The 18,598-nt window shown below is 43.4% G+C and overlaps 1 protein-coding gene across 11 annotated transcripts in view; it reads right to left on the reverse strand.

Annotated features, from left to right (window-relative positions):
* B3GALNT2 (beta-1,3-N-acetylgalactosaminyltransferase 2) overlaps positions 1-17,979 on the reverse strand; it is a 50,839-nt gene extending 32,860 nt beyond the window's left edge. For 6 of the 11 annotated variants that reach the window (XR_012509955.1, XR_012509957.1, XM_074373239.1 and 3 more), the window contains exons 1-3: positions 17,616-17,978; positions 7,658-7,805; positions 971-1,071 (exon numbers count right to left, since the gene is read on the reverse strand). Coding sequence is in view for 9 of the 11 variants with exons in the window: in XM_074373239.1 (XP_074229340.1) it covers positions 971-1,071; positions 7,658-7,805; positions 17,616-17,727 (361 nt within the window). In the remaining 2 variants the exon portion in view is untranslated. Of the gene's footprint in view, positions 1-970; positions 1,072-7,657; positions 7,806-14,840; positions 14,872-17,615 lie in introns of those variants that run through there. The other 5 variants (XM_074373243.1, XM_074373246.1, XM_074373240.1 and 2 more) reach the window with 4 other exon arrangements.
* Positions 17,980-18,598: the final 619 nt, after the last annotated feature.

Consider the following 18,598-nt stretch of genomic DNA (forward strand, 5'->3'; position numbering starts at 1 on the left):
TTTAGTCTGTCTGTCAAAAAGGATAAAAGATAAATTTTCATGAAGGTTCGATTTAGGCTGCTAAAAATAGACCACTGTACTCTCCAGCTCAACTTCTTCTCGACATCAAACTTGTACAGTAGTCCTCCCCTCTGGTAGGCGGTTTCACTTTCCAAGGTTTCAGTCACCCACAGTCAACTGTGGTCTGAAAGCATTACGTGGAAAATTCCAGAAATAATTCCGTTTTAAACTGCAGGCTGTTCTGTGCAGCATGACGAAACACCTGGCCATCCAGCTCTGTCCCACCTGTCCTGTGAACCATCCCTCTGTCCAGTGTATCCCACCCACAGACACTCAGCAGCTGTTTGGGTTAGCAGATCGACTATCAGAACGTCCGGGTGCCTGCATTCCAGTAAGCCTTGTTTTACTTCAGTGAGGCCCCAAAGCACAAGAGCAATGACACTGGCAGTTCGAATATACCAAAGAGAAGCCATAACGTGCTTCCTTTAAGTAAAAAGGTGAAAGTTCTCCACTTGATAAGGACAGGAAAAAAAAAAACAAACATGCTGAGGGTGCTAAGATCTACAGTAAGAACAAATACTCTTATCTGCGACATTGCCAAGAAGGAAAAAGACATCTGTGCTAATTTTGCTGTCACACTTCAAAGTGCCGAAACGACGGCCACGTGTGTGGTAAGTGCTTAGGTAAACGGAAACGGCATTACATCTGTACAATAAGCTATTTTGAGAGAGAGAGACCATATCACATAAATTTTATTACAGTTTGTCTTTATAACTGTTTTATTATTTATTGTTGTCAATCTCTTAGACTTCATCCCAGTCTGTCTGTATAGGAAAAGACATAGTACCCACAGGGTATGGTCCTATGCAGGGTTTGAGGCATCCAAAGTGGGGTCTTGGCCCGGGTCCCCAGTGGGTAAGGGGGCACTAGTGTATGTGGAGTCGCAGGGCTGAGGACAAGGAAGACTCACCTGGGTTGGTGATGTTCAGGAGTCTGCAGGAGTAAGGATCCTCCCTGTCTTCCACAGGCACTTGGCAGCCACGAGCACCTATTACGAACTTCACAAGCACACTGAGAGACATGTTGGTGTTAATAGCGGTCATTGATCTTCCCCTCGCACACACACATTTCCTCAGGCCCATTTCGTTGTACTTTCAGACACAAGTATTTATTAGGATGAAATCTAACTGCTTCTATTCTAGCAAAAAGGGGAACCAGCAAACCAAAAGTTGCTAACTACCAAATGACTTACGCGTAAGCCCTCTACTGCGGTACTATGTTGAAGCGAGCGTGAAGCTGTCTGGCCTGGCCACCAGCAAAGGCTCATGTCTTTTCAAGGCAAGCTACAGCAAAGTCAGCTTCTCCTGCCCATACCCACAAACACATCTTCTTTACTTGCTTTCTTCTATTTCAGAAAGTGTTCCTTTTGCTCAAGATTAGTCTTTCTTTGTTTTTTTGGGGGGGTAATTAGGTTTATTTATTTTTAGTGGAGGTACTGGGGATTGACCCCAGGACCTTGTGCATGCTAAGCACACACCCTACCACTGAGCTACACACCCTCCCCCTCAAGATTAGTCTCTCTGTCCAAGAGGAGGTCCCGTCCTCTCCTCAACCTTGCTTCACTAGCTACCTGTGCCCCCGGCTCCTTCCCTACACATTATAAATATGATGAAGCCTGGACATTAATTTCTGTTTACCTACCAACCCTCCTGGCCTCCATCCTTTCTTTTACAGTGAAGTACTACAAAAGAATAACTAAAACTGCAGACTCTAGTTGCTCATGTCACAAAGCAGATTTTGGCTTCAATACCCACCGTTCCCACTGACACATCCACCACCAGTATAGCCAGTGACCTGCCACTAAGTCAGCAGACACTGTCCAGCCCTCACCCTCGCGGCTTCCCACGGCTCTTGGAAGAGCTTGCTCCCTTCTCCACGTGGCCGCCCAGCGGGCTCCTCGGCTCTCCGGGCTCCTCGGCTCTCCTCGCCCAGCTGGTCAAGTGCGAGTGGATATGACCCCGGGGCTTTGCCCTGGGGCCTCTTCTCACTTTACTCACTCTTTTCACTCGCTGTCGCTGGACAATTTTTATTCCCAAGGCTTCAACTAGACTGAGAATGATTCCTGAATTGGCATCTCTAGTTTGGCCTCAGCTTCTAAGTAAAAGACCCATCAATTCATGATACATCTTCACCCAGATGGCCCACAGACAGTGGCTCTGACTGGGTCATGGGGGCCAACTGCAAAGTTCTCAAGGAATCTGTGAGCTGGTTATGAAGCACAGCCTTTATTAAAAATTAACTTATATAAACTTACAGTCAAATACTTTAAAAACAGAGGAAATAATTGGATTCATGACTTCTTAGTTATCTCACTCCTGCCTGTGCTCCTGGGGTGATTTGCACCAACTGCACCCACGTGGTGGAAATCCCACAACGCAGCGCTCCCGCCTGTCCTCCCCAGCCCTGTGGTCAGAGACGTCACGTTAGTAGCTTGAAGCTGGCTGTGGTGGGAACATGACACCATGGAAACTGGCAAACACTACAAATAAGGGTTTGGTTTATTGTTTTGCTGACTGTCTAGATTTAGTGACGGAGAAAATGTTAGTAATGCAGGTTAAACTTAAAAATGCGAAGTAAAACAAAACAACAACCTACGGAATGGGAGAAAATTTTTGCAAATGAAACCAACAAAGGCTTGATCTCCAAAATATGTAAGCAGCTCATACAACTTAATAAGAAAAAAACAAACAGCCCAATCCAAAAATGGGCAGAAGACCTAAACAAACAATTCTCTAAGGAAGAAACACAAATAATCGATAGGCACATGAAAAAATGCTCAATATCACTAATTATCAGAGAAATGCAAATCAAAACTACAATGAGGTATCACCTCACACCAGTCAGAATGGCCATCATTCAAAAGTCCACAAATGACAAATCCTGGAGAGGCCATGGAGAAAAGGGAACCCTCCTACACTGCTGCTGGGAATGCAGTTTGGTGCAGCCACTGTGGAAAACAGTATGGAGATTCCTCAAAAAACTAAAAATGCATTTACCATATGACCCGGGAATCCCACTCCTGGGCATATATCCAGAAGGAACCCTACTTCAAAAAGACACCTGCACCCCAATGTTCATAGCAGCACTATTTACAATAGCCAAGACATGGAAACAGCCTAAATGTCCATCGACAGATGACTGGATAAAGAAGATGTGGTATGTTTATACAATGGAATACTATTCAGCCATAAAAACTGACAACATAATGCCATTTGCAGCAACATGGATGTTCTTGGAGAATGTCATTCTAAGTGAAGTAAGCCAGAAAGAGAAAGAAAAATACCATATGAGATCGCTCATATGTGGAATCTAAAATAAATAAATAAATACAAAACAGAAACAGACTCATAGACATAGAATACAAACTTGTGGTTGCCAAGGGGGTGGGGGGTGGGAAGGGACAGACTGGGATTTCAAAATGCAGAATAGATAAACAAGATTATATTGTATAGCACAGGGAAATACATACAAGATCTTGTAGCTCACAGCAAAAGAAATGTGACAATGAATATATGTATGTGCATGTATAACGGAAAAAGTGTGCTCTACACTGGAATTTGACACAACATTGTAAAATGACTATAACTTTATAAAAAAAAAAGTTAAAAAAAAACCAAAAACAAATATCCTATGAACCGCTTAGAGGAGGTACCCAGAATACGCAGATTCATAGACAGAAAGTAGAACTGAAGTTACCAGGGGTGACAGAAGGGGGCAGTGGGGAGTTATTGTTTAATGGGCAAAGATTTTCAGTTTGGGATGATGAAACATTTCTGGAAATGGACGGCAGTGATGACTGTACAATACTGCCAATGTACTTACTGTACACTGGAAAATGATTAAAATGGTAACTTTAAAAAAAACGCGACCTGCTTGTGGCCATTCCATTGTGAAGAGTATGAAAAATTGAGGAAACACTCTTCCATTGTTCAAAACCTATTATCTGATTCAGCAAAGACGTCGCTCACTTCCTCACTGAGAGTAAAGTCCTGTCACACAGCTAAGTTGTCACTTCAGTCTTACCCTTTACCTCACAGGGAACAGTCAAGTAGAGCTACAGCCGTCAGCTGCAGCTGTGAGGAGGCTCCAGTGCAGTGGAAGCAGCCTAAGAATCGGTCGGCTACGTGGGACTCTGTAAGGAGGAGTATGACGTGTGATTATGGCTCCACCACGCGCTGCGCCGCCTTCACAGCGCCAAGACGCGCAGGAAACACGCACGCACGGGTGAGCATGCCCTCTCTTTAGAGAGCCGGCTGCCAAGCATCCCCAGTGCACCGCCGCAGGCAGGCACCTCGGACTGCATACGGCTCCCTCCCCGTGAAGCCTGCTTTTTGTCTTGACTGACGATTTCATTCTTTCTCATGTTTGAAGCTGGCAACCACCCTCGAGTCCACCTCCTCCTTCTACATTCAATTATGTTACTTCTTAAAAGGTCGCGGCTTTAGCCCAGCCCCTCAGCAGCCCCCATCTGCACAGGCTCACCCCCTGTCGGGCCCAGGCACCGGGGAGCTGTGCCGGGTATCAGCCCTCCCGCCTTCCCTCGGTGACAGCCTCCCTCTCTGCCCCTCTCCCCTTCCCTCGGGCTCTCCACCCTCGCCCTGAGCTCTGCACTCCAGCCACACAGGACTGTGCGGAGTCTCCCAAACACTCCAGGCTATTTCACACCTGATTCTACCACAGCACAGAGAACATCTTATTACACTGCTACACCCATTTTCTTCTTCTCAACTCCGAGCCCCCATGCAGACTCAGCCCATCCTGTACCTGTGTATCCACTACACACAGCACACTACCTGTATACACAGCACTCTTAATAACTCCTTGTGAAACTGGCAACTTACAAACTCAGTACAAAGGCTTCTAATTAAATAAGGTCTTTGAAATATATGTAGAATCTGGTTCCTTCAGTGAAATGCAAGATTTGAAAGTAAGCCAGAAGCACAGAAATGCAAACACTTCCTTTTCACTAATGACCAATTAAGGCAGAACACCTTTTATAAACAACCAGCATTTAGAATAAAAGTATAAACAGCCTTGAATAAATCTGTTAATTAAATTATTGCACATATTTATCAAAATTTTTTTTAGTTACCTTAGTCTTACTAGATCCACAAAATTACTCTGCCCCAGGAAGAAGTTTTTGGCTAATATCTGTTTCTATACAAATATCCCACCATTTTTATAAAACAAATCACCAAGCTTACTAAATTTAAAGAAAACACTTTAATAATATATAAATTACTGGTGAGTGCCTGAAATGTCCATTTTCCTCATTATATTTGGCTCCAAGTCATTCCCTTAATAGTTGCTGAGTACCTTACTCTGCCAAGTTGGGTTTTAGGTGCTGGAAATACATCAATGAAAAGAATTGAAGCCCCTAGGCTCACAACACATATTCCACTAGGGAAAGACAAACAATTTACAAACATACAACTAAATATAATAAACATGCTAGTCAGTGATAAGTATTATAGAGAAAAATAAAGCCAAGTGAGGGAGGACAAGGTTGGAATGGTACTATTTAATATGGTGCTGCCTGCTAAGGTGGTATCCGAGCAGAGACCTGAGGAACGTGAAGAAGTGAGCCACACGGACACACAGTGGAAGAGTGGGACAGGCAGGAGGAACAGCAAGTGCGAAGGCCCTGGGGCAGGAGCACATTTAGTATACTGAAGCACCGCAGGGTGGCCAGTGCAGGGGGACGTAGATATAGATGAGGTCACAGACCACAGTGAAGACTTGAGATTTCACTCTGAGCAAGAAGAGAAGTCAGCGGAGGGGTGTAAGCAGAAAACTGACATAATTAGCCTCACTTTAAAAGGACCACTCTGGCTACTGTACAGAAAATAAAACATAAGGGATCAAGGGTGGAAGCAGGAAATTCAGACCGAGAGGCTTCTGCAGTGATCTAGGTGAGAAGTAACGGTGGCCCAGACCAGGACAGCGGTTCTGACAGTAGTGGTAATGGTGGTGAGAAGTTGGACTCTGGATATGATCTACAGGCAGCAGCAAGAAAATACGCCAATGGACTGGATGTGGCATGTGAGACAAAGAAGAATGAGGTAACAGAGTTTGTAAAATTTTAAAACCTTGTATTTTCCTAATGCCTCAACACCCGGACCTGTGAGCATCCTCTCCAGATGACTGGGTGCACTGGGGACAAGGCTGGGCCCTGCCTCCTTGCCCCGCCCTGGGAGTGACCCAGTGACAGCCAAGCCCAACAAAAAAATGCCCTCACGCTTTCTGCTTGTACTTTCCACCCCTGACCTCAAATAAAGGCACCTGCCCACGGTCCTCACTCTCTCGGTGCCCCACCTGCCTGCTGAGCCCACTCCCTGGACGCTCCCCGCCGTGTGGCGCTCTGCCGCCCTCTCAGGACCCTCTCCCAGGGTAGTTTTCGTTGCCCTGGTGGAACGATCCTTGAAGACCCCACAAGGGGGACTTCCTCCTCCATTCGCAACAAAACACCAAGGTTTCTGGTCTGAGCACCTGGGAGAGAGGGGTCATTATTTTCTGCACCGGGAGAGACTGCAGGAAGTGCAGGTTTTCCAGACAGTTCTGGCAGGAGTGATGATTCTCAGTCCCTTCACATGCTGGGCAGTGGCTTCTGTTCTCACTGCGATCATGAACTAGAGAAACCCGTCTTGAAGAGGAATGGAAGCTGCTTTGAGCTAGACAGGAAATCTATAAATGTTCACTACTGGTGACAAGAAAATTCACAACTGCAATTCCCTTGTAGTGCTACTCAGTCACAAATGTGCAGGTTTAATGCCACCCTCAGGGCCTTCACTGCATGTCAGTGACTTCACACGAGCAGAGAGCTATCGTCACATAACTAGAAGCCCAAACCTCCACACTTTGCCACCAGCCTTCACTACATCATCTTCAGAGGCTGGCTTCCCTGAGAAGACTAAGGCCTTGGACTACTAACTGATCTCGGAGTCACCTAATGTCAACGTGTGACTTGCGACCAAGGCTCGGGCCTGGAAGGGCGCTCAGGAAGAAGAGCAGGGCAGACTACACAAACCGCAGACCACACAACTACCCGGCACTACATGACTGAAGGAAGTCAGGTGTATCTCTGTAAAGTTAGTCAAAAGCATATAGACACACACGTGTCTAACAGAGAATGACCCAGGACAGAACTTTTAAAGAACTGTTAATCTAAATCAAAGGAAAAAAGCCAAAAAGCCAAAAAACAAAACCAAACCAAACCAGGTAGCTATAAAAACAAGGTATGCTGGGGGAGGGTATAGCTCAATTGGTAGAGTTCATGCTTCGCATCCTGGGTTCAATCGCCAGCACCTCCACAAAAATAAGTAAATAAACCTAATTACCGCGGCCCCCTTCCTGAAAATTATTTTTCAAATGAGGTATGTTAACCAATGAATATATTCTTCTCCAACTATCTTTCGGCTTCAACCCTTGGTTAAATTGACTTTTTGGGCCCCACTATATGGAGGAAAAACAAAACAAAATAGCCACTTCTCCCAGGAAAAGAGGCCACATATCTGAATTAACATCTCGGACTAAGCAAGGAGGTTTTTCGGGACACTTGTTCAGCACATCAGGCAGGGTGTGAAATCAGGAAACCTACCGCTGGCTCAGTGCTGGATGCTGTAGTGAATGCTTCAGCCACGTGCTTCTTATAACGTTGCGAAGTTCATGGTTATTGCGAGCAGACAGCACGCCAACCACCACATCATAGTGACTCGATTTCCACTGAGGAAGTAAGGTCAGCTGATCTAGAAATGAACAACAATAAATCAGAAGTGTCATGTCTCAATGACTGTTGAGTTCAATATGTAACATAAAAATGTTTATGATAATATGAATCTATGTTCATGTTTGCAGAAAATACAACTAAATACAAAAAAATTTTTTTCCCATTGTCTACATTTTGGTGTAGAGTCTTTTTGCTTCCACACCTAAGTATGCATCCATGCTCACATTAAGTATGTAAATTCTTCAAAGCAAATAAGGTGTGTCTGAGAAGGATCAGTTTGGAAAGTCAATGTGACATAAACCATACAACAGTAGGTAGTAAGAGTCAATTAGACTGTAGTCAGAATCCTGGCTCTTTATTTAACTTCTTGAGCCTCAGTTTCCTTAAATAGAAATGGGTACAATAATACTTCTCATAGTTGTAAAAATTAAATAAGATAATGTGTATAAGGGTACTGGTTTGGTACCAGGAAAATAGGAGGCATTCAACAACCACTAACAGCAACAATCAATGTGCTTTCGACGGTGAAGTCCCATATTAATATTAGTTATTAAGTTCAGGAAATGAAACTGAAGGACTACTGGAAAGAATCAGAATGCTTATTTATGTCAATAAATTCTACAGCCAGTAAACATTTGTCACTTAAATATTCTGAAGAATGAAGAAGGGGAAAAACATTTCTAGTTTAAAAAAAATCAAGTGGCAAGTCTTTTTTGCTGTCATTTTTATAACTCGTTTTCTTTACTGTCATAATTAATGGGCAGGATTAGATTTTTAAAATTTGCCCTTAGATAAAGACAGAGGGAAAGATACTCTGTTCCTGTTTTTCATCACCAGTGTCAAAGCTGGAGAACTACAAGCTTATATATAGCTCTGATTACGGACCCCATTTCATCTCTCTCTCCAAGGGTGGAAACTCCTCCAAAATGTTTCCAAAAATAACTTACTGAAGGCCAGAGGTCTTTACTATACTCAATGCAATGTTTTCATACACCATAGGATCTAGGTACTCAGGTAAAAGACAACAAAAGCAAGTTGATTATTTCTTCAAGGGAGAATAATTTCAATGCTTATGTAAAACTGTCAGTGATAACTCATTCCACTGCTCCCCAACTTTTTCAGAGACATATTAGTAGGAAGCACGTTTTATTGACAGAAGCGAGGCAAACACAGTAACCAGACACACCTGACATGGATTCTAAAGCCAACACGCTGCATAGTATCAGCAAGAAGTTATTTAAATCCTTGTGCCTCAGTTTCCTAATCAGAGAAAACTGATACCAAGAAAAGTCTTTATTTCATCTGTTTCAAACTGTCTTCTCCAAAGAATAAGAAGTTTTCAAAGATTAGAAGAGCAAACATTGTATGTATCCTAAATGCCTCATTTATCTGACACTGCAAGAAAACAAGGTTGTTGCACAAAAGTAAAATTTCAAAATAACTGAAACATCGCTTTAAATGCCAAACATCACCATCTTATTTGTGATGGGTAATCAAGATAAATCTTTTAAGGATGGATTACATGAGACATATTTTAACCACCTCCTGATGACAAGATCGTCTTAAACATGTCTCCAATTGCTCTCTCTCATCCTTAATTCCAGCCACAGCTTCTGCTCAAGAGTATCTTTCACCAAGACCTATAAGGGTACCCTAATGGTTTCTCCCAGACTTCTCCATATCTTCAAAGAAGGTTCTTCTAAAAATAAATAAATGAGTGGATATGAAGATACCCACGTGGTACATGAAAACCTCATGGATTACAGCTGTAAAGTACTTTTTGATCTTATTCCTCCTCTCTGCCACTGTCAATCCTCTCTGCTTCTAATCCATGTCTAAGCTGCTTCTGTTGAACTGCTTTACTTTACATGTGTTTCTTTTTCTTGCAGAAGAGAGGTACACAGCAGATTCTGGCCTTTTAAAGAACTACTTCCAGATATATGGAAAAAAGGGTTTCTAAAAGACTCAACCAAAAAACTGCTAGAATGAATAAACACTTTTGGTAAAGTTACAGGATACAAAATTCTATACAATAACAAACGATCAGGAAGAGAAATTAAGAAAACAATTCCAATTTCAATTGTATCAAAAAGAATAAAATACCCCGGGATAAATTTAACCAAGGAGGTAAAAGGTCTGTACACTGAAAACTATAACACACTGATGAAAGAAAATGAAGATGAAAGTAAATGGAAAGGTATTCTATGGTCATGGGTTGGAAGAATTAATACTGTTGAAATGTCCAAACTACCCAAAGCCACCTACAGATTCAATGCCATTCTAATCAAAATTCCAATGGCATTTTTCACAGAAATAGAACAGACAATCCTAAGATTTGTATGGAACCACAAAAACCTCAAACAGCCAAAGCAAACTAGAAAAAGCAGCACAAAGCTGGAGGCACAGGCTTCCTGGTTTCAAACTATAGTACAAAGCTACGGTAGTACTGTATTGACATTAAAACAGATACACAGATAAATGGAACAGGATAGAGAGCCCAGAAATAAACCCATGCATGTATGGTCAATTCACTTACAACAAACAAACCAAGAACATTCAATGGGGGAAAGGACAGACTGAAATGGTGTTGGGAAAACTAGGCAAGGACATGCTAAACATGAATGAAAGTGGACCACTAACTTATGCCACACCCAAAAATCAACTCAAAATGGATTAAAACCTTGAATGTAAGACCTGACACCACAAAACTCCTATAAGAAAACACAGGCAGTAAGCTCCCTGACATCAGTCTTGGCGATGATTGTTTGGATTTGACACTAAAAGCAAAGGCAACAAAAGCAAAAATAAACAAATGAGACAACATCAAACTAAAAAGCTTCTGCAGAGCAAAGAAAACCATCAACGAAATGAAAAGGCAGCCTACTGAACAGGAGAAAACATTTGGAAATCATATATCTGATTCCTATCTAAAACATATAAAGAACTCATATAACTCAAGAGCAAAAAACCAAAGAATTTGATTTAAAATTGGGCATAGGATCTGAATAGATATCTTTCCAAAGACATCCAGATGGCCAGCAGGTAAGTGTGAAGGTGCTCGACACCACTAATCATCAGGAAATGCAAATCAAAACCACAGTGAGATTTCACCTCACATCTGTTAGAATGGCTATCATCAAAAAGACCAGAAACAACAAGTGTTGGGCGAGGACTTGCAGAAAAGGGAACCCTTGTGCACTGCTGGTCGGAATGTAAACTGGTTCAGCCACCATGGAAAACAGTATGGAGGTTCCTCAAAATACTAAAAGCAGAGTTGATCCAGCAAGTCCACTTCTGGGTATTTAGCTGAAGGAAACGAAAACACTCACTAGCAAAGATACATGAGTGGGGATCCTATGTGTGATAACAAACACAGGCTTGTTCACTGCAGCGTTATCTTCAAAAGCCAAGACACAGGAGCAGCCCAGGTGAATGAAGAAAGAAAGTTGTGTTCTCTATACACAATGGAATATCATTCTGCCATAAAAAAGAAGGAAATCCTGCCATCTGCAACAACATGGATGAACCTTGAGGGTATTATGCTAAGTAAATTAAGTCAGATGAAGACAAATACCATACGATCTCATTCATATGCAAAATCTAAAACAAAACACTATATTCACAAACACAGGGAACAGACTGGTGTTTGCCAGAGGCGAGAGGAAGAGAGTGGGCCTAACAGATGAAAGGGGTCAAAAGGTACAAACTTCCAGTTATAAAACAAGTAAGTACAACACAGTGACTACAGTCAAGAATACTGTATCGTATATTTAAATGTTGCTAACGAGAGCAGATCTTAGAAGTTCTCATCACAGGAAAAACAAGTCTGTAACTATACGCAGGGATGGATGTTAACTATACATACTGTGGTGGCTGTTCTAGAATACATATGTATTTTGAATCATTATGCTATACACCTGAAACTACTGTAATTTGTCAATTATATCTCAAAAAACCCTGGTTTCTTCTACCATGTACCATCAATGTAAATCAGCCCAACACCTGGGAGTGCTGTGTTACACAGTATGAAGCCCGAAGTGAATTTTCAGTAACTGCCTCTGTGAGACTGCGGCCCGGCTTCCCAGTCCCCTCACCAGGACTGGGCTCTCTATGCTTTCATCACCCTCTACTCAATGTCATAAGTATAGGGCACCTAGTTTGACTCTGGTGTTTGGAAACAGAAAAACAAAAAACAAAACCAAAAAAACTAAGAAGTAAACACAAGGCAAAAAGAAATAAAGACAATTTACAGAAGAAGAAATGCAAATAGCCAACAAACCTATGGAAAAAGTTTTAATTTCACTAGGATCAAGTTTGAATTAAAGCAATGAGATACCACTTTTCTCCTAGATTCAAATGGACAAATTTTCTTCTTAAACTGTAATACCCAAATGACTGGAATTTTGATAGTTATTTCAACGAAGTGGCTACTTTCCTCTGCTGCTGATAGCAAAGTAATTTGGTACGGTATTCTGCAGGAAGATTTGCCAACTTATATCAAATAGCTCAGAACTGGGGCAACGGTATAGCTCAGTGGAAGAGTGGGTGCTCAGCAAACACGAGGTCCTGGGTTCAATCCCCAGTACCTCCAGTAAATAAACAAACAAATCTAATTACCTCCCCCTCAAGTTTAAAAAAAACACAAAAACAAAAAAACCCAAATACCTCAGAACAGCATAACTCTTGTCCAGCAATTCCACAGCTAAAGAGCACATTGTAAAGAAATAATCAGTGATACACTGAAAGATCTCTATCCATCAGTGTCATTTATTAATAGTGAAAAGCTGAAAACTACATTCATGCACAAAAAAGGCACCAGTTAAATTATGGTGTATCTGTATGCTAGAATACTATGCAGCCATTAAAATTATGTTTTAAACATACCAAATGCAGTTGTACATCATATTAAGATAAGCAGGCTATATAAGAACTAGGCACATGGGTTCCATTTATATAAAATACAAAAGAAGGCAAATCTGCCATCACAGACCAGGTAGCGGTTCCCACTGCCAGCAGTGACAGATGGGAACATAAAGGCAGCTTCTAGCAGGCAGGATATAGCTCAGTGGTAAAGTGCATGCCTAGCATGCACGAGGTTCTGGGTTCAATCCCCAGTACTTCTGTTTAAAATAAATAAATAAATCTAAAATAACCTCCCCCATTAAAAAAAAATTTTTTAAATGTGGGAGGGTAAAAAGGGGGGAGAGTATAGCTCAAGTGGTAGAGCGCGTGCTTAGCATGCACAAGATCCTGGGTTCAATCCCCAGTACCTCCATCAAGTAAACCTAATTACCTCCCCCTTCAAAGAGAAAAAAGAAAATGGAGACATTATTACCAATTCTGCAGAAATAAATTATTAGAAGACAGTACTATGAACAATTGTCTGCCAACAAATTGGATAACCTAGATAAGATGCACAAATTCTTAGAAAAATTAAAAAAACTACCAAGACTGAATCACAAAGAAACAGAAAATCTGAATCGACCTATAACTGTCAGGAGACTGAATCTGTAATCAAAAATCCACCCCCTCCCCTAAAAAAAAAACCCAAAAAGAACCAAAAAGAAAAAAAAAGGAAGCGTCTGACGTGTTGGTAGTTTTCTTGTTTTTCACTTGGGTGCTGATTAGTTGGGTGTATTCCATCTGTGAAACCACATCAAGCTCACATTTACATGTACTTTTTCTGAATGTACATAAGTCCAAAAAAAACTTTTTAAATACTAAATAATTCCCCCAAACATGTTTTATATTCATATGCATTCAAAAACTGCTCAGTACAGATCATTTTTCTTTTTAAAAAGTAATTTCAAATTTTTCTATAAAGCACTTGTTTTACTTTAATAAGAAAAAAATTCCATCATAAGATCATCATGAAATGTGATAAGATTCATACTTTGCCAATTTTATTCTTTTAATTCATTCTTTCAAATTACTGAGCACCTCCTATGATCACCGTTCTAGATGGCAAGTACATAGCAATAAACAAATCTTCATAATGTTAAGAATAATTAAAACCCCACCCAGGCTTCCTGAAGGCAACGACCATTTCTCTTCTTTAATATGTAATATATCCTGAGAGTCTGGCAACCGCGAGGCTCTGCACTGGAAGTGGACATCCAAAAGTTTATGAAAGACCAGTGGAGGCTGACTTCAAAACCGATGGTTCAATATCAGCCCAAAGTATCCAGGTGGCAGGCGCTGTGCTAGCAAGCATCTGCATGGGTTAACTTCACATGTAGTGGGGAGACGGCGGGGGAGGGAGAAATTAGGAGTTTGGGATTAACAGGTACACTACATATAATATATATAAAATTACATATATACTATATATTTACTATATGTAAAATATATATATACTATAAATTTACTATACATAAAATAGGTAAACAACAAGGACTTACTGTACAGCACAGGGAACTATATTCAGTTTCTTGTAATAACGTGATGGAAAAGAATTTGAAAAGAAAAAATACATGTGTATGTATAACTGAATCACTATGCTGTACATCTGAAACTAACATTGTAAATCAACTACGTTTCAATAGGAAAAAAACAACAAAATAAGCACAAAGATTCTTAAAAAATCAGACCAAAAGTTCCACTCTTGTGTACATGCTCTCAGATGGCATCAATCACAGATGGACAGAAATCTTGAAAAGAAGAAAACATGCAAGTTCCTCACAGACCTACGGAGAAGGACAATTACACACAATGCCAGCGTGCTCTTGTCAATTTCAGGTCCCGCTCAAAACACTTCCCTAGCGTCTGCCACTGTCACACTACCGCTCCTCCCTAAAATTCACAGGGTGTTCACTACGAATCCGGCACTGTCCTGGGTGTTTTATTAACCGAATCTTCACAATAACCCTATCAGGTCATCATTTTATAAATAAGAAAACCAAAACAGAGAGACAAGATTAGCATATAAGGATCATTTTGGACAAACCAGCCCCAGGCCAAACTACAAAGCCAGCTCAATTTGTCTCTGACCTTTGACTTACTCCAACAAACTGCGAGCACCTTGAGAGCAAGGACTAGGTACCTAGCACCATACCTGGCGCTCTAAGCATTTGTTGAGCGGACAGGCTTCTTTCCTTTCTCTTTGGCTCCCTTCTTTCCAAATATCCTAGAAACAGAAAGTTTCTTCTGTCACATCGTTTTTCTAAATTAACTGTTAAATAATTCCTGTGAAGTCATTACCCAAAACCAGTATGTTCTAATCAGGCTCTCCTGTATCTCTACTCCCTGGTCCAATGCTTGTCTCCGCCTCCGCTTTCCTCACCCCAGGGGCACTGCGTTTCCCGGCAGGAGCCCCGTTTCCTCCTCACCAGTGGTTCTCCCGTCTGTGCTTCACCTGCTTAAGGTGAGCCACCACATCAGATGAACAACGGGGGTGGGGGGTGGGGGGGGTGTGAACGTGACCGGCTCACTGCATTCAGGCTCCTGCCCAACCCTCCCTTCTTCACAGTGGCCTCCTCCGATCGCCCTATTTAAAACAAGAGCACATCCTTCTCTATCCTCTTCCACTGCTTTATTTTTGTCACCACACTTGTCTTTCTCCCCTATGACATTTAATCATTGTTTTCTTATGCTGTCTCCCCTTCTAAATCGTAAACTGCACGAGGGCAGGGACTCTATCTTGGTTGAGCTGTAATTCCACACCTACAACAGGAGTTGGCACAGAGGAGGCGCTCAAATATTTATCGAGTCGACTGCAAGTCAGAGGGCCTTTTTCAATATTCAGGGAAGGTAAATCTCCCTTTCAGAAAAGACTGCCATGACTTAATAAGACTGAAGACAAAAGAAGGCAGCAGAGTAAAGAGAACAAAACCAAATCTTCAAATGTTAATTCAAAGGAAGAATACTTAACAAAATCTTGGGTTTTCTCTCTCGCTTCAGGCTTAAGAGATAAGCGCAGAGTGTAAAAATGTTCAGATGTTTTAGTTTGAAGTGGTGACAACACAATGAGAAAAGCAGCTGTGGGGAATTTTAACAATCAACATGTTTCGGGGGGAGGGGATAGCTCATCGGTAGAGCGTATACTCAGCATGCAGGAGGTCCGGGGTTCAAGCCCCAGTACGGCCATTAAAACAAACAAATAGAACTAATTACCTACCCTTCAAAAAAAAGTTTAAAGAAAAAAAAGATGTTTCTACTGCTTTTAGTTTTCAAAGTACCAAGTGAAAAAGGAAAGTTAGGAGTCTGCAAAGTTTCACTTAGAATGAAAATACTCCATTACTTGACTAGATGCACAATATCCAACTAAGGTCAAAGTTAATTTATGTAACGAGTACTGATCACCTCACTGGCCCTGTTCCTTTCCAAGGTCTACTTCCTAATTTCCTTAGTCTAGCCTGGTCTCATTGGATAGCAGATAGTGTCTAGATGATGACCTAAGAGACAGGGGAAAACTTATCTCAAAAAACTAAGAAATTTCCAGGCTAACCTACTGAGTTTTAAACTTGATTATAGGGTTTTTGCTTGTTTATGGACCCTAAAAGATACACAGGTCATAAATATCCCAAGAAAGCTCTCCAAGTAGCTTCCAGTAGAGCTCACTCATTATCCAAAAATCCCCCCCAAAACAAAACAAAAACCCTAAAAACCAAACCAAAACAAACTTGTAAAGTACAAACAGATGTTACAAAACATTTTTTACATATAGCACTCTTTCCTCAGCTCAACTTAAAAAACCCTAAAGAAACAAAACAGAAAAGCCTAATCTGTTAACAGGTTAAATGCCCTGTAACATTGCGTTTTCAATTAAATCATTTAAATGGTATCTTAATTCGACTCAGGTGACACAAATAACCTTTTCAAAGAGCTTGTGGTTTGTCTAATAGAAAAGGATTTTCAGAGATTGCTACCAAAATAAAGAACTTCAATTACAACAATGAGTTTCTATACTTTCTAAGTTAAGGCATAGAGCCATCTCAGAATTACAAATTTTTAATTCTAATTCTCAAAAATATTAGATAACAGAACAACTGTTTGGGGGCAAGAAAAAAAAATCCCCAGTGTAGTTAAAAACAAAACAAAACAAAACAACTATTACCTCATCTTTAAAACTGCCTTCTAAGCTTCTTTCTATGTCTTAGGGCAAGCCCTTAAAAAAGAAAAGGAAAAAAAGGAGGGGGGAGCCTTAAGTAGTGTTCAGAGCGGTGGAATTCATTAACAAAAACAACAAAAAGATCCACTGGGCGGTGGGCAAAGCATTGTTTCTTAAGCTGGGAAGCGAACGTGCACAAAGCCTTCTTTAACACGAGAGGGTAACTTTTTGAGCAGACGGACAGGATCGTTAAAAAAAAAAACTTGATAATCTCGTGCATATTTCATCAGGAGGCTTTGCAAACCAAATTTCCAGGAACAACTCACTCACGCCCTATTTCATACCTAGATTTGCTGAACCGACTCCCATCGCAGAGTTTGCAAAGGATACCGAACACTGTGTACCCTTCCAGCAAAGTTACTCCTTAAAAGCAAAACCCGGCCACCTCTGAAGACACGCACCAACGTTAGACGCGGCGCTCAGACTTCCGAGCCCTGAGCGAACCGAACCGACAGCTCGCGGCGGGAGCAGGCAACCCGGCGTCCGGCGCCCGGCGCGAGCGGCTGCGGCTCGTGGGGGTGAAGGGCAGCCGGGGCTCCGGCCACTCGGGCCAGGCCTGGGGACGGCCGGAGAAAGGGCCCGCGGGAAGGGCGGGGAGGTGAGGAGCGGCCCCAAGTTCGCCTGACTTCCACGCCCTGGGGATGAAAAGGGCCGTTTGTTTCGCCGGGCCCGCCCGCCCGCCGCCCGGGACTCCCCGCCCGCGCGGCCCCCGGGCCTCACCTGCCGGGCCGGCCCCCGAGGCGCGGGCGGGCGGCGGGGAGCTCAGCCGCAGCCAGAGGTGCAGCGCGGCCCCGAGCACACACGGGCACAGCAGCACCAGCCAGTTTCGCATTGGCCGCCCCCGCCGGCTCCACCTCGCGCCCCCGCCGCGCGCCGGGCTCTCCCGCGTCCCGGCGGAGACGGAGGGAGCCGCCAGAGACAGGCCGAGGGGCGGCAGCCGACTCCCCCGCGACCGCTCCGGGAACGCCCTCCTCGGGCCCGCCGCTGGCTAGGCGCCTCTCCGCTCGCGGCCCCGCGCCTCAGGTTCCTCAGACCGCGGGCGGCGGCCGGAGCCCCGCCCCCTCGGCTGAGCCTCCCCCTCAGGCCCGCCTACCTTTTCTCTCACTGGCTCCGCCCCCTTCTCTCGCGTCCCCTCCCGGTCCCGCGGGCCAGCCGGGAGCTGAAGTCCCGCTCTGGGCTCAAGAGGGGAGCGCAACCGCGACCCGGACGCTAGGAAACCACACTTCCCATAATGCTGCGCACTCTCTTCCGTCACGCTCAGCGGTCGCGGATGCGAAGCGCGAGGCCCCACCCCGAGCACGCGCATTCCGTCTCGGCGCCTACTGCCCCCTGCTGGCGGAGATGAGGTAGCGCAGGACGACGCCGAGCTCAGGGGCCGCCCCAACCCCGGGACTGGAACACAGCGGACGTAAAGGGTGCAGGTTGCCTAAGATTTAAAGGCGATCTGAGGGAGAACTCTCGTTTTCAGTCACGCCGAGCTTCCTTCTGCCGAATGCCAGTCTCGTGTGGGAGATGGGAGCTTGCTGACGTCTCCTTGGCCCGAAGTGCCGGGCGAGGCAGCCCAGTTACCTGTGTCTTCAGGAACGACTCATCAAGTATCATCAGTTCTGGTGCAGGCGGACCCGGCTCTCTGCCCGGTTCTGTCCGCTAGGAACTCGGGAGGAGTAAGGCCGCGCCCAGGGGATCAGGCTGTGGAGACGGGC

Source organism: Camelus bactrianus, chromosome 11 (assembly GCF_048773025.1).
Source record: "Camelus bactrianus isolate YW-2024 breed Bactrian camel chromosome 11, ASM4877302v1, whole genome shotgun sequence".
NCBI lineage: Eukaryota > Metazoa > Chordata > Mammalia > Artiodactyla > Camelidae > Camelus > Camelus bactrianus.